This window comes from Haliotis rubra, unplaced genomic scaffold, assembly GCF_003918875.1.
Source record: "Haliotis rubra isolate DU_JTF1 unplaced genomic scaffold, ASM391887v1 Scf267, whole genome shotgun sequence".
Classification (NCBI taxonomy): domain Eukaryota; kingdom Metazoa; phylum Mollusca; class Gastropoda; order Lepetellida; family Haliotidae; genus Haliotis; species Haliotis rubra.
In genome coordinates, this window is record NW_025766747.1 from 1,230,057 (window position 1) to 1,255,040 (window position 24,984).

The 24,984-nt window shown below is 40.7% G+C and overlaps 1 protein-coding gene across 2 annotated transcripts; it reads right to left on the reverse strand.

Moving 5' to 3' along the window:
• Positions 1–1,719: 1,719 nt before the first annotated feature.
• On the reverse strand, positions 1,720–23,823 carry LOC124280410. 2 transcript variants are annotated; one of them, XM_046716335.1, is made up of 27 exons: positions 23,746–23,823; positions 21,404–21,549; positions 20,849–21,016; positions 20,480–20,560; positions 19,738–20,313; positions 18,389–18,821; positions 17,914–17,948; positions 17,207–17,468; positions 16,651–16,755; positions 15,825–16,373; positions 15,577–15,620; positions 14,967–15,086; positions 12,474–12,593; positions 12,235–12,357; positions 11,678–11,752; positions 11,422–11,543; positions 10,780–10,881; positions 9,794–9,883; positions 9,380–9,484; positions 8,735–8,960; positions 8,047–8,193; positions 7,805–7,890; positions 7,491–7,564; positions 5,056–5,132; positions 4,781–4,904; positions 4,601–4,680; positions 1,720–2,345 (listed from the first exon to the last, which is right to left on the reverse strand). In XM_046716335.1, exons 2-27 carry the CDS (start codon positions 21,546–21,548, stop codon positions 2,341–2,343), a joined length of 4,074 nt encoding a protein of 1,357 aa, XP_046572291.1. In that variant the 5' UTR covers position 21,549; positions 23,746–23,823; the 3' UTR covers positions 1,720–2,340. The 2 variants fall into 2 exon arrangements, with proteins under 2 accessions (XP_046572291.1, XP_046572290.1); XM_046716334.1 differs by having other exon boundaries at positions 16,651–16,761.
• Positions 23,824–24,984: the final 1,161 nt, after the last annotated feature.

The window sequence follows — 24,984 nt, forward strand, 5'->3', positions numbered from 1 at the left end:
ATCACGAGTGGCGTCAAGATGGTTTATGCCCGGAGTGGCCTTTCCCACAGTGGCCCCTAATAAGTTGTTGATGTTCCACACTGGCCCCCACGTTCACACCTTTTCAACGAGTTGTCCCGGAGTGGACCCTGAATTTGGTTATTATGTAATAGACAGAGAGGCCACCCACTCTGGGAATACACCGTCAAGATGATAGCTAAATCCTATAACGAAATGGATAAAGTCATCAATTTTGTGCACATGCACACGGGGTGTCAGCAATTTTGTACATTAGAATATAGAACAAGTATGCTTAAAAGGGAAGGGGTGGGTCATTAAATTTGTACATGTCACATTTTACACGCTTCCCCTTAAAAATAATCACCACCCCAGATATAAACTATGAACGGTCCCTAATAATACAAATACAAAAAAGCAAGTATAGACAATTCTCCGAAATCAGCATTAGGTAGAACTTTGTTAAAAGGAAGGAACAGTACAGTGTAATCAAATCATGTTTTGACACACGATCGTTGAACGTGTTTGCTGATAAGCAGTTACAGAACCCGGAACAAGTATTACATTACGGAACTTTAGCACCTGGATAGTACAGGTTTCGACGTGATGCATGTTTTTTGAGGATGCACGATCATACAGGTCAAACACTTCAAAAGGACGCACAGTTTGACTGCAGTAAACTTTAGCCATGACACATATACTATCCCAAAAAAGAAACGCATAGCGTTTTGTATTTTAAACAATCTATTAATAACCAATTGAGTTCAAACAGTCGTCAAAATATGTAACAAAAGTGTTGATAATATGATTTTACACTATTGCACAAGTGAAAAATCGACTTTACCTTAAAATGTTGTTTTTGATGGGATTTCTTACAAGAATTAAAAAGGCATCGCCACAACGCAACATAAATCACCTTCCACTTGAAATTGTGCAGCAAAGAGCATGCACTGTCTGGCTATCGGCATTCGTTTTGAAGGAGTTTTAAGGTCAAATCACTATGCCACGTCTTGACACTGCGACAAGGAACATCGCCATTGAAAGAATGCACGCTGGAGATTACCAATTTTCTGTTGCCAGGCGTCTGAATGTTAGTCTGAACATGATATCACTGCTTGCAGCCCGTTACAACCAAACAGGTACATCAAATAACCCTCCCCGTACAGGTGACCCCGAGTCACCACTGCAGCCCAAGATCGGTACATCCGGGTACTACATTTGCATGATCGTACTGCCACGGGTGAGAGCACAGCAGCCAGGGTGCCTTGATTTCGGAGGATATCTGGTCAAACTGTACGGAACAGGTTGAGAGAGATTGCACTGAGAGCCAAGAGACCCGACGTCGGGACCAAGCTACGTGGTCACCATTGTGCTCAACGGCACCGTTATCTAAAATTATCCACTTGGTTGTATGGGTATTACCTTCTTCTAAACTGATGTAAAACTTCATGTCCTAAAGTTTATTTGTGGGCTAGTTATACATGTTTGAAAATACAACATTTTCGCAACAGGTTTCTGGGTTATGCGTTTCTTTTTTGGAATAGTATATGTTGACATGATGTTCTGTTTTATGTCACGAGTCAAGTTCGTCAGGATGTGTATTCCCTTGGAAATTGCATTGAACTGCAAGAATTCTGACAAGACAAACATGTGAAAACTCTTTCATATTTGGTATTACTTTATACTTAAAATCATACACATAAACAATAATAAAAGAATACATACATTTTATGTGTTTATTCATTTGTTGTTAAACTCAGCAACAGTCCAGTCCAGTATATAACGGCAGCGTGTGTTGTACATCAATCGTGTAAATGATATAGTTTGGTCCAGAACATCCTGTGATTGACATCATGAGTATCGATCTACGGAACTAACGATCTTTGGTTGTTGAATACCGATGGGGTTGTGTACCATGATCAGTACTGTACAATATGGCAATATACAATATGTACAATATACAATATGTACGAATTGGGTGTACACACAGGTAAGATATGTACATCACCTACATGTATATTTGTGAGTGAGTATGGTTTTACGCCGCGTTTAGCAATATTCCAGCAATATCACGGCGGGGGACACCAGAAATGGGCTTCACACAATGTACCCATGTGTGGAATCGAAACCGGGTCCTAGGCGTGACGAGCGGACGCTTTAACCACTAGGCTACCCCGACGCCCAGTTTAGCAGATGAATACTGGCGATGGAATTAGATTATGCTACACGGACAAGGAAGTAGCCACTGTCAGGATCGACAGCAATTGGTCCCATATTTAGAATCACATAAAAAACACATCTGTTTCTTGCAATGGCCTTCCGTATACCACAGTTCGTGTTCCATCATGCTGAAAGACAAGAATGCACTATTGCTATGAATAACATGAAATAGCACAGCTCGAGATGAAAATTAGATTGAGGTTAGTTTAAAAAAATCTGCATATGCTGTGTGCTGTGTGATATACACACTGGTCTATATCCAATAATATACACAGTGGACTATACCTAATGATATACACAGTGGACTATACCTAATGATATACACATTGGTATATACCTAATGATATACACACTGGACTATACCTAATGATATACACACTGGACTATACCTAATGATATACACACTGGACTATACCTAATGATATACACACTGCACTATACCTAATGATATACACACTGGTCTATACCCAATGACATACACACTGGACTATACCTAATGATATACACACTGGACTATATCTAATGATATATACACTGGACTATACCTAATGACATGCACGCTGGTCTATATCCAATGGTAATACACTGGACTATACCTAATGATATACACAATGGACTATACCTAATGATATACACACTGGTCTTTGCCTAATGATATACACACTGGACTATACCTAATGATATACACACTGGACTAAACCTAATGATATACACACTGGTCTATGCCTATTGATATACACACTAAACTATACCTAATGATATACACACTGGTCTATACCTAATGATATACACACTGGACTATACCTGATGACACACATACTGGTCTATACAGAATGATAATACACTGGACTACACCTAATGATATACTCACTGGTCTATACCTAATGATATACACACTGGTCTATACCTAATGATATACACACCGGACTATACCTAATGACATACACACTGGACTATACCTAATGATATACATACTGGACTATACCTAATGATATACACACTGCACTATACCTAATGATATACACACTCGACTATACCTAATAACATACACACTAGTCTATACCCAATGATAATACACTGGACCATACCTAATTATATACACACTGGCCTATGCCTAATGATATACACACTGGACTATACCTAATGATATACACACTGGACTAAACCTAATGATATACACACTGGTCTATGCCTATTGATATACACACTACACTATACCTAATGATATACACACTGGTCTATACCTAATGATATACACACTGGACTATACCTAATGACACACACACTGGTCTATACAGAATGATAATACACTGGACTATACCTAATGATATACTCACTGGTCTATACCTAATGATATACACACTGGTCTATACCTAATGATATACACACTATACTATAACTACTGACTATAACACTGGACTATACATGCACACTGGTCTATGCCTACCACACTACACTATACCTAATGATATACACATACTGATATCTACACTGGACTAGACCTAATGACACACACTGGTCTATACAGAATGATAATACACTGGACTATACCTAATGATATACACACACTACCTAATGATATACACACTGGTCTATACCTACTGACATACTATGCCTAATGGAATACCTAATGATATACACACTGGTCTATGCCTAATGATATACACACTACACTATACCTAATGATATACACACTGGTCTATACCTACTGACATACTCACTGGACTATACCTAATGATGTACACACTGGACTATACCTAATGATATACACACTGGACTATACCTAATGATATACACACTGGTCTATGCCTAATGATGTACACACTGGTCTATGCCTAATGATATACACACTACACTATACCTAATGATATACACACTGGTCTATACCTAATGACATACTCACTGGACTATACCTAATGATGTACACACTGGACTATACCTAATGATATACACAATGGACTATACCTAATGATATACACACTGGTCTATGCCTAATGATCTACACACTGGTATATACCTAATGATATACACACTGGTCTATACCCAATGACATACTCACTGGGCTATAGCTAATGATGTACACACTGGACTATACCTAATGATATACACACTGGACTATACCTAATGATATACAAACTGGACTATACCTAATGACATACACACTTGTCTATACCCAAAGATAATACACTAGACTATACCAGTCCTAAAGATATACACACTGGTCTGTTTAGAAATGTTAGGGTCTGTTTAGGGTTTAGAACTGCCTGTCTAAGATACAGTAACAGCAAACGTTCCCACGCTGGCAATAAATGTTGTACATATATAGTATTATCTTTCTCTGAACAATATTAATCTACCTAAAAAAAACAAGTACATATCTCACCGATTCGCCGAACATTGTGCACCTCATTGCCAGACACTGACTTCTCGATCATCGGGTCCTTTTTGTATACCACCCTGAAACTGAAACAAACAATTTTACAACATAACCCGAATCGAACTACAGTTGAACTGTATATATATACACACTTTTACTGTACTACACTCAACTCCACTCTCGTACCTTTTCCCATTCTTCTGTATCAAGCACGACCCATTTCCATTTCTCTGAAACTCTTTTTCCAGTTTTTGCGACGTCTCCACGTCGTAAAGTGTCCACGCACCAGCGTTGTCACACCACTCCCATGCTGCAAGGTATATGGAATATATGTGAAAGTAAGGGGGAAAACCGGCATTGAGGTTTGGCGTGTACACAGTTAGTATAGTTCAAACAATGAATATTGCATTCTACTGCACCATATTATGGGATATGGCGGGGTATCGACTGCGGGTACATACCAACTACTGTAGGAACTGAATCAGATGTTGCAGGGACTGGACTAGGTTTCCTTGGAGGTGTTTCAAAATCTGGTTTACTGAAAATGAATTTAAATAAATATATAAACATCCATTTGGAATTATCGTAATTACCCAAAACATTAACAATATACAATTATGTAAAATAAAAACAAAATTCCCTGTGCGGCAATATATTTAGGGAATAAGAGTGTAGAACATCTAGGCTTGTCTTATCAACAATTATGCAAATGTTAACTGGGCTGTAGCAGGGAAGGTCATTTAGTACATTACAGGTAGCCAGCATGTAGGTATAGATGGTATATTGTACAGTATGCATGGGAAATTTGTAGATTATGAATCGAAAGTGTGTACAGTATGGATTGTAAGTTTGTACAGTATGGATTGTAAGTTTGTACAGAATCGATGGTAAGTTTGTACAGTATGGATGGTAAGTTTGTACAGAATGGATGGTAAGTTTGTACAGTATGGATGGTAAGTAAGTTTGTACAGTATGGATGGTAAGTTTGTACAGTATGGATTGTAAGTTTGTACAGAATGGATGGTAAGTTTGTACAGTATGGGTGGTAAGTTTGTACAGAATGGGTGGTACGTTTGTACATTATCAATGGTAAGTTTGTACAGAATGGGTGGTAAGTTTTACAGTATGGGTGGTAGGTTGGTACAGTATGGGTGGTAAGTTTGTACAGTGGATGGTAAGTTTGTACAGAATATGGATGGTAAGTTTGTACAGTATGGATGGTAAGTTTGTACAGTACAGTATGATGGTAAGTTTGTACAGAATGGATGGTAAGTTTGTACAGAATGGATGGTAAGTTTGTACAGTATGGATGGTAAGTTTGTACAGAATGGATGGTAAGTTTGTACAGTATGGATGGTAAGTTTGTACAGTATGGATGGTAAGTTTGTACAGTATGGATGGTAAGTTTGTACAGTATGGATGGTAAGTTTGTACAGAATGGATGGTAAGTTTTGTACAGTATGGATGGTAAGTTTGTACAGAATGGATGGTAAGTTTAAGTTACAGTATGGATGGTAAGTTTGTACAGAATGGATGGTAAGTTTGTACAGAATGGATGGTAAGTTTGTACAGTATGGATGGTAAGTTTGTACAGAAATGGATGGTATGGATGGTAAGTTTGTACAGTATGGATGGTAAGTTTGTACAGAATGGGTGGTAAGTTTGTACAGAATGGATGGTAAGTTTGTACAGTATGGATGGTAAGTTTGTACAGAATGGATGGTAAGTTTGTACAGTACAGTATGGATGGTAAGTTTGTATGGATGGTAAGTTTGTACAGAATGGATGGTAAGTTTGTACAGTATGGATGGTAAGTTTGTACAGTATGGATGGTAAGTTTGTACAGTATGGATGGTAAGTTGTATGGGATGGTAAGTTTGTACAGTATGGGTGGTAAGTTTGTACAGTATGGATGGTAAGTTTGTACAGTATGGATGGTAAGTTTGTACAGTATGGATGGTAAGTTTGTACAGTATGGATGGTAAGTTTGTACAGTATGGATGGTAAGTTTGTACAGTTTGTACAGTATGGATGGTAAGTTTGTACAGTATGGATGGTATGGATGGTAAGTTTGTACAGTATGGATGGTAAGTTTGTACAGTATGGATGGTAAGTTTGTACAGTAATGGATGGTAAGTTTGTACAGTATGGATGGTAAGTTTGTACAGTATGGATGGTAAGTTTGTACAGTATGGATGGTAAGTTTGTACAGTATGGATGGTAAGTTTGTACAGTATATGGATGGTAAGTTTGTACAGTATGGATGGTAAGTTTGTACAGTATGGATGGTAAGTTTGTACAGTATGGATGGTAAGTTTGTACAGTATGGATGGTAAGTTTGTACAGTATGGATGGTAAGTTTGTACAGTATGGATGGTAAGTTTGTACAGTATGGATGGTAAGTTTGTACAGTATGGATGGTACGTTTGTACAGTATGGATGGTACGTTTGTACAGAATGGATGGCAATTTTGTATATGATGGAGACATACTATTAACGCGACAGTAGTTACTGTCACGGGATCGGTTGGCATTACACAAGAGTGGCAGAGATCAAGTTTTAAAATATATAAGGTGAGTGAGTGAGTTTAGTTTTACGCCGCTTTTAGCAATATTCCAGAAATATCACGACGGGAGACGCCAGCAATGGGTTTCCGACATTGAAAATATATACGGATAGCAATACAGCATATGGTTAATTTTATCTTGCATCGACTCAGTTATTCAATGCCAATACTGTCACACTGAGTCACTGACCCATTGAAGAAATTCTACAACGCTTTACTCCCAGGCAGAATGATTCTTGTTGTTTTAAATTGGTCACCGGTGACAGAATCCAAGTCCAGATATGATATGACATCAATTGTCGCCACATATGGACAACAGGATTCACTCACCATATTTCAAGGTCGAAGCGTCCATCACAGCCATAGTTGTATGTACAAATAGTATCCTGTGCAAACCATCGCACCTGAAACACATGTTACGTATCTGATTAGTCTTACACGTACGCCAAGACATTATAGATACGGATGGATAGACCAACCAGTATGTTCTGAAGTCTGCCGGGAATTTGGAAAGAATGACGGCGTAAATAGGATCCAATGAAAAATGATACATGTAATTCTGTGAAATGTTGAAAAGCTGTAAATATATAATAAATGTTCAGGATGACACAATGTGTATAACACATATGCCTATGTGTACTTACCTTGACCTTTCCCTCCGGAGATTTCCGGATCACGACCCCGTGATTTCCGGGTCCTCCATCTTGGTTTCCATACGCCCAATCACGTCCTACGAATAGCACAAAGTCACAATACTGCATACACCACTAACTACCGCCACAGTACTCTAATTAATATCGCTGAATGCTTATTTGATACTGTTACTGTCTTGAATATTGTGTAAGAATATCCGTTGATGTCTACATTGGTCAATTTGTATGCCTACCTCTTTGGACCTTGTTCCCTATTTCAATGAGTTCGTCATCACATAGGTACCGCGCAGTGTCTGTCACCAACAGGTCGTAGTTGTTCTCGTATCCATATCTGTATCTACAGCATGTGGAGTTGAAATCCCAACATACCCAGACCAAATCTAAAAGTATGCAAGTCAGACGTCTTCAACAAGCATAAGTTTTGAGAATGATATTGTCGCAGTTTCCAACAATTTGAGACGGGCGTAACTAATGTTTCTATCAATCCTGACATGAGAGAAGTTCAACAAACAAACAGCTGTTTTCAAAACTTTAATTTCATTTCGTGCTTCAGATAATTTCAGTTTGCTTAGGATATGTTTGAGTCCGGGTATCCATGTTCAACTGATGCCAACTGAGGTATGGTATCAGGGGCGGATCCAGGGGGTGCGCACCCCACCTCACCCCACCCCCTCCCCCGAAATTGCTTTCTCTGAAGACCATTGCCCCCCTAACCTTTTGACTTCATGATTTATATGCACTGCCCCCTCTCCAAACTCCTGGATCCGCCCCTGAGTATTCCAGTAGGACAGCACTACAACACCGGTGTACGTCCAGTCAGCTCATCTACGCTGTAAGTGCAACAGTCTTGAGTTCCATTTACACACTATAATGATAGGCAAGTCACTCTCGATAAAGTGTGATATTTTGAAATGTACTGACTGTCTTCCCTGGCATGGTTGATCACTGTCCCGGGTCCTCCACTATCCTGGTCGCCCCACTTCCAGTCAGGACCCCGACTGACTCTCGTCCCAAGGGCAAGAAGAGCGTTCTTCTCTCGGAAGCGTTTGAAGTCGTTTGGTTCCATGTTATCATCATCATCATCATCATCATCACCGCCCGTGTGTGTGTGGTCCAGCTTCCTCTTCACTGCTTCCACTATGGCGGACTTGGTAAATGAAACGAATGGATAAGCATGATGTAATCATGTCTCCGGCAAGAAGACAGACGCTGCCTGGACTTGTTCGAAATAGTGAATACAAAACTAATTATTAATAATATGCTTTCAAGTTATTGATAACTTACGCACTCCCGGTACGCGAGTGTGAAAGTGAAAATATTTGAAGCATATCGAAAAGATCGGCTATCCCAAAGAATGAAAACCGCTACAAAAATACACACCATTAAAATATATTGAATAGCAGAAATGGACTAAGAAACATTGAAGGCTGTTTGCCTTATGCTCCGGAAACAAACAATGCTTCCCTTTTACCCTTCCTCGCGTGAACGGAAGGATATCATTAAACCTTCATGCCTTTTACTACAATCCACGAATACTGACAACAGTACTGTGATATCATTACCAACCTTTTCCTCAGGATCCATGTCTCCGAGCAGGGCTTCTGCAAGAGTTTCTATACTACTTGACTCAGAACCTGTTTTCACACATATCAGGATCTTTCCTATACTTCCCTGTTAAAACAAACGTAATAGAAAGTGTTAAGTAAATTGTCACGAGAATGAAACAGGCCATGGAATATCATGCTCACCACGAGCATCTGCAGATAGGAAGATATTTGAAGTTTTCAATTGGACGTCAACAACTATCGTAATTCATATCACTGTCAAATTACATTGAGCATAACTAATAACACTGTGCTTGTATGTTCACAGGACACTCACGGTTATATCACAAGCATGACAGTTTCTAAAACACGGGAGCCAATACACTCAGCATTTCTGGCAACCTTTATGTTCTTGGAAAAACAATTTGCCATATACCTGGATTCTGTAGTTCCTGCTGAGTTTCGCAATGTTGTCACGTTCCACAACCTCTCCGTGTCCAAGTTTGGCAAGCGACTTCAAAAATCCCTGAAATTACCAGTACATTTTCATATTGATGTATATGGTTAAAGAGTTTGGCTGATTCAGTTGGGACGCGTGCTCCTGTGAGTGACCAGACAAATAGCTTGCCACCACAGCATGTATCGGCTTAATCTAAGGAAGGAGGACCAAATCAGGGTAACCACTTAGAGCATCAAGAACCATGTCGACATGGGTTGAATTCCGAATTCGAGCCTATAATCATCGGCTCCTGTATGACTATGGGGCGCAACACGAGCCTATAATCATCGGCTCCTGTATGACTATGGGGCGCAACACGAGCCTATAATCATCGGCTCCTGTATGACTATGGGGCGCAACACGAGCCTATAATCATCGGCTCCTGTATGACTATGGGGCGCAACACGAGCCTATAATCATCGGCTCCTGTATGACTATGGGGCGCAACACGAGCCTATAATCATCGGCTCCTGTATGACTATGGGGCGCAACACGAGCCTATAATCATCGGCTCCTGTATGACTATGGGGCGCAACACATGGCGCCGTTTCTGCTTATGTTTTTATCATGAATAAAACAAATAGTGAGTAAGTGAGTATGGTTTTACGCCGCTTTTAGCAATGCTCAAGCCATATCGCGACGAGGGACGCTAGAAATGGGCTTCACACATTGTACCCAGGTGGGGAATCGAACCCGGGTCTTCGGCGTGACGAGTGAACGCTTTAACCACTAGGCTACCCTTCCGCCCCGAATGATAAATTCATGATGATACAAACATTTCAGTAAAGACATTAAACTTCTTAGGCGTATTTCCAACAACTGTCAATCACAGATTTGATCATGTAAAGGTAGTCCAGCTGGTGATCATATGATATGTTGATGCAACTTTGAAGATAATCAGTGACAGATATCTGTTTACTCACTCTGTCCGCCTTTCCCACTGGAACCCATGCTATCGGATGAGGAGCGGAACTGTTATTCTTCGGTAGAAATTGTTGAACAAGCTGAATCAGCTTAACTTTGGTCTGGAGAAAATACACAAGTAAGCCATTTCTCACCACATTTACGTAAATATTTCACTTGAGGACAAGCGGTACACCCTGTTACACTTTTATATGATTCATAAAGACAGTGTGTGAGTGAGTGAGTGAGTTTATTTTTTACGCAGCACTCAGCAGTATTCCAGCTATATGGCGGAAGTCTCTACATAATTCAGCCTGGACCAGACAATCCAGTGATCAACAGCATGAGCATCGATCTACGCAATTGGGAAACGATGACATGTGTCAACACAGTCAGCGAGCCTGACCACCCGATTCCGTTAGTCGCCTTTTACGACAAGCATGTTGATTACCGAAGATCAATTCTAACCCGGATCTTCACGGGTCTCTTAAACAGAGAGGGAAATGGGATATTTATTGTATTCTCTTCCTTATCTAGTAGCGATTTAAGACAGGAAATAAGTATAAAGTGTATGGCATTATCTATTGTGAACAAACAACACGGATGTTTGAGTCTTGACAGAAAACGTCTCCAGGAGCAACGGCGGTGTTCATGGATCTTACTTCATGGTCAGAGCTCCATCCGTCAGAGCCGGTCCAACTAGCATAGCTTGTTGCTAATCCGTCCGTTATAAATATAATCCGAGGTCGGATCTTGTGTTCGTCACCAATACTTAAAATACCACCTGAAATAAGAACGAAACTTGTACGTCTTGTCGAAACCATATTTCAGGAAAATGTGTATTGGACTTTAATATGGGTGGAATTAATATTATTTGGGCTGCAATACATTGAATATAACATGGAAGTATACACATACCCCGGCCTTTCACTGCCGCAGCACAAACAAGTAGCGCTTCGAATAGTGGACTTCGGCCACCGAACTTAAGATTATCTGAAACAAAATAATTTAAAATGAATAGAATCAGCGATTTGTATTTAACGTTTAAAGACCAGTGTGCCGTTTCACAAAACGTTCGTAGTTTTACAACTATTGAAAAACATCTCTTGACGCTACTGTTTCTTTGAAAAACGTAGTCACGGTATGGCTGAAATATTGCCGATGTGAATCTTAACTCATTTACTCACTCTTTGAAACACTGGGCCCAGGTACATAGCTGCACGTGAGGCAACTGGTAATACTATTGTTACCTTGCATGCTAATAACAGATTTGTTATGGTTATTGATAAAAATACCTTTTTTCAACTATAACAAATACAGTAATTTAGAAAACAAATCAACAAATCGAATTTTAGTTGAAAAGGGTATATAACACGTTTGATGTGGTTAAAACCATTGGACATCATACCTAAATGCATAGCGTTAAGAACATGAACTGTGACGCAGAATGTAAAACACAGAGCCGTTTCCCATACCTATAGCTTCCCTGACCATTCCAAAGTCATTAGTGAGTTCCTGAACCACTGTGCTTCTTCCTCCCATCGCGACCACACCGATGTTCTCCTCCAGACCGAACTGTTCAGCTACGTCCTCTATGCCTGAAGAAGACGGGGATGCCATTTCAACAATATCATACAACAATTACTCTCAAAAACATATTTATTTCAACAAAATCTGTTTTACTAGTAGGAAGAGGTTCATGGAGGTCGCCTACCGTCGATGAAGACGTTTGCCGCTTCCTTCAGCTGCTCCTGGCCGTTCTGTCCAATACTGTCAGACACGTCAAGACAAAGAATGGTATCGGGGCCGTTCGATCTGGATGGTGGTCGTCCCTCTTATTGATGTAAAACAATATATCAAGGATATGTTATTTAGATTTGGGTTTGGCTTTTGGGGGGATTTCCCAGGATATTGGAAAATAATAAATAATGTATGCCTATTTTTATATAATGCTAGGAAAATAAAAAAATCTGATGTTATTGTGTAAAACTCATGCAAAACATATACACCTCGTCAAAAGTATCGCAACACCCATTTGGAAGTCAAAGTAGAAATATAAGTTTCGTTTTTTTTAAACTACACGTACATATGTAATATACGACACCATCTGTGAATATAATATCACAAACACACCCTGTTCCGAGCTGCACGTGCATGCTTGCCTTAAGCATGCATGTCCCGGGGGTCGGTTAGCTATAAATGCAGTATGCGCATAGGCCCTTTTTGGCGTATGTTATGTTGGCAGACACAGCAAAAAAATTATTGTAGGCATAAATTAGCTCTATTTCGACAAACTAGTGAAATGCCCAAGCGTCCAGTGCCTCTGAACCAAATATGGCATATTATTGGTATGCACCAGACTGGTATGTCATGTCGTGCTATTGGAGCACAAATGAACATTAATCACACTATCAACAGCAGGCTGATACGTAAGCATACTGCTACCGGTGAAATGAAGGATGCACCGAGGTCTGGACGTCCCAGAAAAAAACAATGACAGGGAAGATCGTGCTCTCGTACGCCATGCCAGACGAAGCCAAATGTCTACTTGTACACAATTGCGACATGGATGGCATCCATACAACAGAGTGTCCATCAGCACCATCAGACGACGCCTAAATTCTGCAGGGTTGAGAGCAAGACTACCAATCAGACGTCCACTCCTCACAAATCAGCACCGCCATGCCAGTTTAACCTGATGCCAAGCATGTGCTCGCTGGAACCTGAGGACATAGAGAAGGATCCACTCGTCCGATGAAAGACGATTTTTGTTGCATCATACAGACGGGAGGGCACGAGTTTGGAGGCAGAGAGGCACAGCATATGATCAGAGGAACATTCAAGCTGAGGTTCCATTTGAGGGTGGATCCGTCATGGTGTGGGGACTATGTCCTATGACTGTAAACCTGACCTCATCACAGTTCCCGGGGCATTGTATGGACAGAGGTACCAGAACTTGATCCTGGACGGTGCTGTAGTGTCTCATTTCGATTACCATGCTCTCGCCACACGTTCAGTCTTCATGGACGATAATGCCAGACCAAATCGTGCTCGAGCCGTTGTTCAGCATCTCCAACACAACGCCACTGAGACACAACCATGACCAGCCAGAAGTCCAGACATGAATCCTATTGAGCATGTGTGGGACATTTTGGGACGTAGGTTGAGAGCAAAGGATCCTTCAGTTCGGAACCTTCAGGAATTGACCCATGCATTGCATGATGTGTGGCAGCAGAACCCCCAACAGAGAATCAGACGTCTGGTGGCCAGCATGAGACTCCGTGTTGAAAATGTTATCCAAGTGCGAGGCGGTTACACCAGTTACTGAGTTAGCTATAGCCAGTCATTGTGGACCTTACTAGTGTGTTCAACATTTATGAAATTTTAGTTTGCTACAATTAAACCTTCAATTAGTGCACAAATTCGGTCTTGTGTTGTCAATTTTCTGACTAAACGCTCACATGAGGCCATCTAAACAGTTTAATGTGCTTTTCTAAGCACCATTTTTATGAGGTTGTAGATCCAGTTTTACTTAGTGAAAAAAGTGGGTGGTGCGATATTTATGACGAGGTGCATATATTTATGAATGTATTTTGGGCCAGTGGTCTTTTACTGAATAAAATGTATGTCTGTGTAAAACAATATATATGCATGTCATCATATACGTAGTATTTCACATTCCAAAGCACACAAAAAGTAGTAACAATCGTACTGACGGTCCTTCAAATTTTATGACAAGCAACTGAGTATTCCAGGGGTTAAAGGTTCGCTGGTCACGCCAAATCCGGGTTCGATGCTTGAGGCCCATACGGGGTGCCCTCCACCGAGATTTTGTTCGGATATTGCCAAAAGCAGCGTACACCAATCCCATAACCCTATACTGAGTGCATGTCACGTGATTCCCGCTGCTGTTCATTAATTGTCGTGTGTTTCCGTAATAGGCGGAAATAGTGCGTGTTTTACGTGCTTATTGCCATTTTAAAAGCTTTTACAAACTAATGATGGTAGATGACTTTTAGAATGCTTTTACCCCTATGAAACAAAATGTTTTAGTATTCTCCTTTAAAATCGGGTGAATGAGAGAGAGATGGTGGAGAGGTATTTCCCCGGTGATACGCAATGTAGTTTTATGTGTGTTTAACAAACATATTACCATAATAATTACGCCGCGCCGCACACAGCACTTCCTTGTTCGTGACAATCTTACCCTCTTGTAGTGCCAGAGCTATGGAATCTGCCAGGCGTTTCACCTCTGGGTGCGACCTTCTATCGCCAACGCTTGAAACGCTGAATGCTTGCAGCAACCTTTCAGCAGTAACAAGACTTTCTGCAATGGAAGGTGTACTTTAGCCGATAATGCGGCAACAGTATTTTGCTTGTTAACCCCAAATTAGTCCCCCATATTGCCTGTGTTTTTACATACCATAAGAATATTTGAGTAAATCCTCCTAGTCAGATCTCAACTGTGAAATTGATGCTGTATGTTAGAAACACCTAACATAAAGACAATTACCAAAACTGTCATAAGTGAGGAAGGAAATGCCTCTCAAATAAGAAAATGTCATAAGTAAGGATAGGCGATTAAGGTCAACAATTGTCGGGTCAGGGACAGGGAGCACGCTTGGTCAAGTGATGACATCGTTTGTTCGTCCGCTCCAAACGGATTTCCCTGGCTCTATTCCATTACAATGTTGTATCTAGATACCGATACAATGACAGAATAACGTACAGTCATGGCTGCCATTTGAGCACAACAATGGTAAACATGGAGGAATTACAAACAATAAGATTGTAGAAATCTCCGTGTTAAGCGCTACCTTCTGGTATAATCTGTAATAGATCCTCGACATCCTGCCTGGAACTGAAAAAAAACATAATGATTGAAAACAACACGTACCTATACGCGCTACAACAGAATGCAACTTAATCGATACCAAAGGCACAACTACAAGAAAAGCATGTTTTTATGAGAAACAAAATGAAGTTTGATACGTTAGGAGTTGAAAGACTGGACCTCTTCTTTGTTGGTCTATATTATGAAGAATGGTTATTCGCAGAATCATACTTTTTGTGTGTGTCTTTATGGATGTAGGTGGGCTGCGCCGCTGTTGTTCCCTGGGGGGCTTGTTGGTCTGTTAGTGCGCAATGCGGTGCTTGTTGGTCTGTTGGTGCGCCCCTGGTTGATTGTTTCCCTATTCGTGCGCCCTGTGGCGCTTGATGACCGTTGGGTGTGCCCGTGGCTGCTTTTTGGCCTGTTGGTGCGCCCGTGGGTGCTCGTTGGCCAGTCGGTGGGCCCCCGGATGATTGCTGGCTTGTTGTTACGCCCGTGGATGCTCGTTGGCCAGTCGGTGGGCCCCCGGATGATTGCTGCCTTGTTGCTACGCCCGTGGATGCTCGTTGGCCAGTCGGTGGGCCCCCGGATGATTGCTGGCTTGTTGCTACGCCCGTGGATGCTCGTTGGCCAGTCGGTGGGCCCCCGGATGATTGCTGGCTTGTTGCTACGCCCGTGGATGCTCGTTGGCCAGTCGGTGGGCCCCCGGATGGTTGTTGGTCTGTTGTGGATCCCGCTCCTCTTGAGGAGAACTCTGCTTTGTTCATGAACCCAATATCATACCTAATCAACAAATATTCATGATTAGATATATTGAAAGTATGTCGTTCCAAGGCATGGAATGTTCATAGTCAGACTTTTGTACCTTTTACAGGTTTCGTGTTAGGTTTCTACGATTTTTATCAAATATGAAAGACATTTTGCATAATCTTTCCACATAATCACGCCATCATAAACAAAGCAGCGTCAAAGGTACCTCACTCACCAATCAACTTACAAAACCAATCAATCAATTGATTAATCAGTCAATTACTCAGTCAATGCAGGTGTTCACACTCGCCTTGTTCCAGTTGGACTTTCAGGTATTTCTGAGTACTGCACCGTGTGAGCTGGCGATGATTTCTGATCTAGAACATTGGGCTCACTTTCACTTGTGGCATACATTCTGAAATTGAAGCAATAACACAACTTGAATCATCTAAATTGGCAGGCACTGTTTCCTGCTTGCACAGAACGTTAAATACATCCAAGGGTGAGGTGACATGGGTTTAACGTCGTACTTGAGAATATTTCGCTCATATGACGACGTGCATGCTTGCGTATGTGTGGCTGCTTGTACTAGCCCAGACTTATGCTGGTTTTATAGCGCTAGCTCACCTCAGATACCATACCGTAGTTAAGCATGAATACCAAACTCAGACCCCGAGCCGACCAGTCCTTGTTGTACCCATTAATGCCATGCGCCAGGCAGGGACCAACAAGTACAATATTATAACGTCATTTAGAGCGAACCCGCGACATTCCGCTCACCGGGCGGATCCTCTAACCACTAAAATATATCAAAAGCAACTCATTTGACAGCTGGCGGTCAACATGGTGAAATAGTGTATACTTACTGACCCTGCGTGCCTGGCGGAACTGTAAAACCAGCGTTTGGTTCCAGAACTGGTCCATGTATAGGGGCTGAGGATTTGGTCGCGCTTACCGGTGATTGGTATTGTTGTAATTCTCTTATACACTTTTCAAATTTATTTCGACCTTTCTGCAGTTGGCGTTCGGAATTCTCTTTCTGGGTCTTTAGAGTCTGGGTTAACTCCGTCTCAGCATTCATAAATTCAGATTCCATCTTTGCAAGTCTACCTTGAACTTCCGCAATTTCTGTAAAGGAAATTGGAACCAATCTTTTATAAAAGATAGTCTATATTACAAAATAGAACATATGCTAAATGCAACCACTTTCAAATGGCATTGTGTATTCATAGCTTTCGAAAGTGTGAGCCATGCCAATTTACACTTGTCAGAAGGGTGCATAAAGTGTGTGATCTAGACTACCAGTTGTCAGACATCCATTTTTGTGGAAGCCGCGAAGTCTGAGTGGGTTAGACGACTGACTATGTGTGCTGGTGAATGGGGGATCGAATCCCAGATTGGACTAAACCTAACAAAAGTACTAAAATACGTACTTTACTGAGAAAGTGTAATCCCAGAATATAACATATGTTAATAATTTTACAATTTCCCATTTATTTTGTGTCAAGAACATTCAAGTACCATCATATTATCATTTGGTACGTGTATTAATGACAAGATATTCGAATCTTACCATTGTTCTCTTCCCTTGACTGCGTTGACAGATTCCTACAAGGGACATATTCGATAGTAAAGTTAAGTGAAGTGGTGTTTATATATTATTGCTTTTTAACATCGAACCCAGCAATACAATAACATGGAGGTGACTTGGAAATATATGTCTGGACTAGACAGGTTTGCTATATGATAGGCAGCGATCGACGCCTTTTGGGACATGTTGGGAGCCAAGTCACTGAGCTTCCGAATCCCACAAGTTGCCTATTAAGACTAGCACTGGTCTGTTACGAACTTCCCTAGGATTGGATTTCATAGTGCATATTTTCCAAATGAACATTTCAAAGAAGTATGTATACTACCGATACACTAAAACAACACACACAAAAATGCACATAGAAAACTCAGTACATAATATGATGTGTGACCAATCACCTACACTGAAGGCTACACTCGAGTCCCTGTGTCTTCTTCAGATATTACGTCATACTCACATTTTCTTGAGTATCGCTTCCGAAATAATCTGAACGTCTGCTGGGACTTCGGTATGGCAGTCCTCAGGGCCCTCCTCACGTGACACATCGTAACTTGCATTGTTCGACACTTCCAGACTAAAGTCACAATGCACTGGTAAATGTGCAGAAAGTATTGTGCAGACGTCGTCCTTGTTTTCAATCATTCTGTTTGCAGACCGTTGCTCTGAGTGGCCAAACGTGAATGAAAAGTCGGTTGTTACACGTACAAGATGAGCTGTGTATGACCGAAATATGTTCCCAGCAAGACTCTGTAGGTTTCGGAACTTGTCATCAACCAGCTGATTGATGACAGCAGCACGATCTCTGTGTATGTCTGTATCCAGCCTCACAGTCCATGACGTATATACAACGTGCTTATTTGTCGCATCCCACGACAAACTCAACAAAGTCCCTGAAAAATATCACATTTTAGCAATTAGTGAAGCTTACATTACATTCTGTTATACATGATAACGGGATTCCATGATAACCAAACAGAGAAGGGCACCATATTGCTGGATAATGCGTCATTCAGGTGACAGAAGAGCGACACAAGACCAGTGAAGGGAAACATCCCATACTTTGAGATCGGGATACATGTTGTTATGGGTGATGATACATGTCTGATAATATATTGCATACTTTTATATATTGATGAACATACATGACACAATTAGATTTAGCCTGAGGTGAGGGACATCCACTGGAGCGAAACAAAATTGTTATATAACTGAATGGAATGTAATCTTGGGGTTTGATTGATTCAGGCAAGCTGCCTTTGTATATGAATTCACAGTGGCCAGCCAATAGACAAAGCATTAAAACTCAAATACTTGGACTGAAGCTCCGTGTAACTCTGGTCTGGTTGAGAAGTAGATCGTAGTTTTGACTTCTGACAGTTTTCTTCTCATGATATGGATGTGAGGACAGTATATACAATTCTTATACCCATGTCGGTCCTGTCGGAATGTGTTAAATACGGAAAAGTCCTAACTGTGAAATCATGATGGTCTTACAGACTTCGAAAGCCCAGGAAATGAGGTGATTTTAACTACCAACTGCCATATTGCTTTGTCACTACTTATTGTTAAGTGAATGCCCTCTTCATGTATTACACTGATAAATCAATGTTTTGCACCAACCAACTATTAGGATATTATTAAATTTATGCAGATTAAATTGTTCTCATTTAGACATATTGTTGTGTAGTCTATTTAGCTGTGCGAGAGAAGTTGTAATATACCCCTGTATTACATCTTCGCTCGTAACAATGTGAGTACTGACACACATGTTCCATGAGTCCGACTGAGTATAATGAGGTTTACTACCTTGAGATACGTCTCCAAACACATCACTTCTTCTTCGTATGTCCACAACATGGCAGCAGTGATCAAGTCTGTGATACTCCTGGCCCCGAACCTCCCGGAAGTGAAGTCTTTGGGGTGTTTCTCTCATGTGACCACTCTCAGATGTCTGCCTTGTCAGTGTTTGTTGACGTTCAGCGGATGGTGGAAAGTCACGTTGGTGTCCATGCTGTGACTGTCGATGTCCTGCTACAGGTCTTGATGGAGAAGACTTGACCCTACGATTTCCTGACAATTCCGCTGAGAAACCGGGCGATTCACCACCAGATCTACCTGTTTCTGGTTGGAGTTTCACAGAGCGTGTTCTTGACAGGTCAACTGGAGGAGGTTCATCATGGCATGGCGACTGATCTTCGGGGAATGTGTTAAGAGATGATCTTAATTCTAAGCCGTCTATTACAAGAGATCTATCATCGGGCCCGTATGCAGATTTAACACAAGTCTGGGATTTAACATTCGATGTACTGAGGCTATGTTGAGGAACGCTGGTATTCATCGGTGTCTCTGTCGTTGACGATTGAACTACATCTCCATCAGTATCTGTCGGTACACAGAAAAATATCTTGAACATCAATATGAAGACAAATTAGCAAACGTTGCCTGATCAAGGCCACTATATTTCTTCGTCAATTCAGCAACACTTACTGTACTGTTATAATTCAGTTTGTTATGACTATTGTGCTGTACTCCAGCAACTCATTCCTACCTGGGGAAGACGATGCTTGAACTGCTGTTACTGTTGGCTCCAAACTACGGTGAGATGGAGAGGGTTCCTGTTCCATTGGTACTGAAGCAGTGCACACATCATAACAGTGTAAACGGTATTTAATATACGTGCATTTCCAAAAACCTTTAAACCTTCGTTACTTTAGTCCATGACAGATGCAAAACAGAACAACATGGATACACATATATATGTATGTCCTTCATTCGATAATTTGCAAAAGAAAGGCTTGCAAATGTTCCACGGGAACCTAAAGTTATTTGATCAGCGCATTATCAACTCATTTCAGTCTGCAGCAAGTTCTAACTGTTTCATGATATTATTACAGTTGGAAAGCTACTCTATACTTACTCTCCTTGTCATCAAGTTGGGTGAAAACAAGTATGTTTTCCTCACTGATCTGAACCTTGTTTCCGGTTCCTCCAAGATCTAGCTCGGGTCCACCACTTCCTCTCAAACTTTCAGGGTTTGTCGTGGACTCATCTAGGTCACTCGGATCCATTTCGGTGACATCTGGACCTACACAGAAAACGAATACACTTACATCCAGATGCAAGACAGGTGACCTTACACTTCAATATACGTGGGGTAGGTTTGTTTGGAGTCTTTAGGTTACATACTGAAGGAAGCAATTAAGGGAACACCACTTCATGGCAGTGTCCCTTTATTTATTCTCAGATCTCCTCCCACAGCGCTATTCAAAGCTGGTGATGAAAACTGGAACATATTAGAGGAACACTTGGTTTTCCATGTGTTCCTTTATTTGTTTTTCTCAGTACATTACCGTACACCAAGACGATTGTATGGTGAAGGTAAAAGCGTTCGACCTCAATTTGGCTTTAAACCACACCTACTTACTCATGTCCATTAAGGAAACAAAGGTTTTTCCTGTGTATTAACCAATACCTTGAGCCCCAGCTGATGAACTGGAGATAACCATTTGATTCTTCTTTCCGAACTGTAAAGTGTTCCCTTGACCTGCAAGTTTGATTTTAATCCTATTGAGAAAATCCGATTTGGGGGCCCTTGGTAGGTCGCCGCCACCGTCCATTCTGAAATAGATGGATAGCCGACCTTGAGATTATGTATCACACATGACAAGATATGTTACTTGTTCGCATACACAGAATATGTCTATGTTAACCTGTGCTGAATCAGAAGTATAGTATCGACTTTTCTGAGCATATGGAAATGTTCACCCTAGCTAGTTTGTCAAGATGCGAAAATGAATCACTGTTCCCGAACTATATAGTTATCACAGCCAAACCCATGCTGATTTGATATGGAACTTTGCTTGTTGACGCTCATTTCTGTACCATCACGCAGTACTGACACAAAAGCTCTTTCAGGGTCCTTTTAAAAATGTTTTTAGAGGTGTAGTATGATGACACAAGATCTGTAAGACATCCTTACGGTGTATTCAGACATGTAATAGTGCCGGAGTTATTAGGATCAGTCAAATCACCTTTCTTTGGGAGAAGTACTGTATCTATGAGAGAATTTAAACAGCTAATCATTAGCGATGGAACAAAGGGGAATGGTTTCTACTATCGGTTTTGAATACCACGAGAGCCTTTCAGTGTTTTGAATTAATACTTTTCAATTCCTCGTTTCCGGCAATCTGGACAAATGAAACGCACGAATGGACATGTATATAAGAACTGTACTTCTCTACCCATAAGTACTCAAGATTACAGTCGCTTTATAAACCACAGCTATTTTCAAAACCTTACAATGGAATCCATGTAGAATATTTTCATATCAGTGCCTCAAGTTGTTTATCATATTTGAAAAGTTTATTTGTGTTTAAAGAATCTATTTTTTTGTCTCACTTTCTTTTTTTTTCAGTCCGTGTTTTACTTTGCCTTTGAGGAATTAAGAATCTGATTTAGATTTGTTTCATTGTCTTATATTTGGTTTTATTTTTTTTCCAAATCAATTTCTGACGTTTAGTTATTAATTTCCATGAGAAATGTAATCTTCAGCACAGTTCTATCCAGGAGAAATATTTCCTTATTTCAATTTCCTTCATTTATTCTGGGGTTTGTCTTTATGAATGCCCGTTATTTTTGTCTTGTCGCTCAGTAACTGAACAGAGATTCTCCAGTGTTGACAGGGGCGGTGTGGTAGCCTGGTGGTTAGAGCGTTTCCTCGTCACGCCGAAGATCCGGGTTCGGTTCCCCACATGGGTACAATGTGTGAAGCCCATTTCTGGTGTCGCCCGCCGCGATATTGGAATAGTGCTAAAAGCGGCGTAAAGCCATACTCACTCACTTACTGTCTCGCTGACTCCAGTGTTGTAGCAGCAGTGTACACGCAACAGTTAATGTCATGCAAAGTCCAGTCGGCATTGAGAGTGACGGAAATATTCTGATTCAATGTATCAGTTTGAGTCCGTGGTAATGATGTTATACCTTAGTTTTTCAATCAGATCTGATTATAAAATCAACCATAACTGGTTTCAGGGAATAAATCTAGGCCACATCTAATGTGAAATATTGAAGATTCATCATCATTTCATCAGTAATATTCTCCATCAAGAACCCAGGACGCTAAGAGCCATTCCCTTGGGTATCGTTTTAGCAGCAGGTCTTAGCAAAAAAGCTTTCATACCATATATAGATGAAGACATGTGATAAAATTGACATTTACAAGACTACGAATAGCCTGGCCTTGCTCCAAGGCTCGACTGAATGCTAAGCCAGTGGATGTATAGTAATTCTGTCCTTCAAAGAGGAAAGTCCAGATGACCGGCTAGTTTGTTAATTATATTTTTTTTATAAGTGTTCATTTATACAATTAATTATGACCCTAGAGACTTGTGCAAGTCTAAGAATACCCCTACATACTCACGCTTAAACGTTCCAACAGTGTCACAGGAAATAGACAGCTGATTTAACACGAACACATTTATACCGTATGACATTGTGGAAACTATTCAGATTTTGATGCGTAATAAACTGCATAATGAATAAACTTCTGGCAATACAATTGTCTTTCTGTGATACAGAGATATAGTTACATGAGGGACACAGATTCCAGAGTTGTGTTGATGAACACATAATGACCTACACTGGCTACATGTCATAATGGCGGATTCATCTCTTAAACTCATGCGATATAACCCCTTTATATCAACACATCAACATGCAGACGTACATCATTCATAAATGAAATAAAGTTATAAATAAGTATAGTTGACTTAATCAACGCATTGTGTCAGGAAAAGTTAATTTGTAAACACTTACATGCAGATTCTTGTTATCGCTCAGAATGGGTATAAATTTAGGCGAGAAACTGGTATTTCCATGTTTCTATAATTAGATCAGTCATGTGACTTACCAGTGACCATGACCTGGTGATTATGTCACGACGGTATTGATTGTATATGTTGTTGGAAGGTTGCCAAGCGGACTATAGATAGAATGCGTCGGTGATAGGCCTGGGTTTTCCAAACCACTTCCTTGTATACACGATTCTCGAGGAATTGAATTGAGTCACGCAGACATAACCGAGGAATTGGATCACGCAGATATAATAGACTCCACATCACCTTCTGTAGTGTCTCCTTTCATATACACGAATATTTCACGAAATGATAATGTACGTTTAATAATGAATCGTGCACTTCTGACCATATATGTTGAAACACAATTTACAGTAAAAATTCGAAAGACTTACATAGAAACATATTCTAACCATTGGCGGATCCAAGGGGTGTGAAATTTGGTGCTATTTCTTTTTCGGTTTTTAAATAACAATGTAATGAACCTATGCTTTTGAAATAAAAACTCATTCCGAGTATGTACTTACAATGTTTATTAATGCAAACTTGTTCTCGTCACTATGTGGCTGGAATAATGCCGATGTGACGTAAAACCCAACTCAACCAAGGGTGTGTGTGTGTGTGTGTGTGTGCGTGGGGATGGGGGTGTGTGGGGGTGGGTGTGTGGTGGTGGTGTGTTCCTTGATCCACTAACGTTAACAGTAAATTATGCATGAGGTTACAAACAATACTTCTTTTTGGAGAGGGAAGGTAGGAGTTTGAAATTCGGATATGATGCAAGGGAAGCAACTCGGTAGTTTCAATGGTTGGTAAAGCTCAGTTCACCCACTGACATACCAATGTCCTCGAACCCAACCTTGACGGAGAGCGACAATGACAAACAGTTATCATCTGTCTGTTTATTGTTCTTACTTCCGGAGACATGCTTTATGCAGGATGCAGGCTACATCTGCGAGATATGATTATTCAAACCTGTCAGCTGGTAGTTTGTGTTGAGGACAAGGCCGTCCTGGTTGTCGGTTGCACGTGGAACGTATGTACTCACCACAAGCCCTTGCATAGCAGGTTGAATTTAAGGCTATCACCACAACCATGTTTCCTTCTGATATCTCCATCCACAGGACGTGATTTGTATTGGCGTGAGTGAGTGAGTTTAGTTCCACGCCGCACTCAGTAATATTCCAGTTATATGACGGCGGTC

Coding starts and splice junctions, on each gene's coding strand:
- LOC124280410 (XM_046716334.1), bottom strand. CDS start 21,548: ATGGACGGTGGCGGCGACCTACCAAGGGCCCCCAAATCGGATTTTCTC. Junction 12,594..14,966: donor AGCTCTGGCACTACAAGAGG/GTAAGATTGTCA, acceptor TACATCAATAAG/AGGGACGACCACCATCCAGA. Junction 12,358..12,473: donor GGCAAACGTCTTCATCGACG/GTAGGCGACCTC, acceptor CGTCTTCTTCAG/GCATAGAGGACGTAGCTGAA.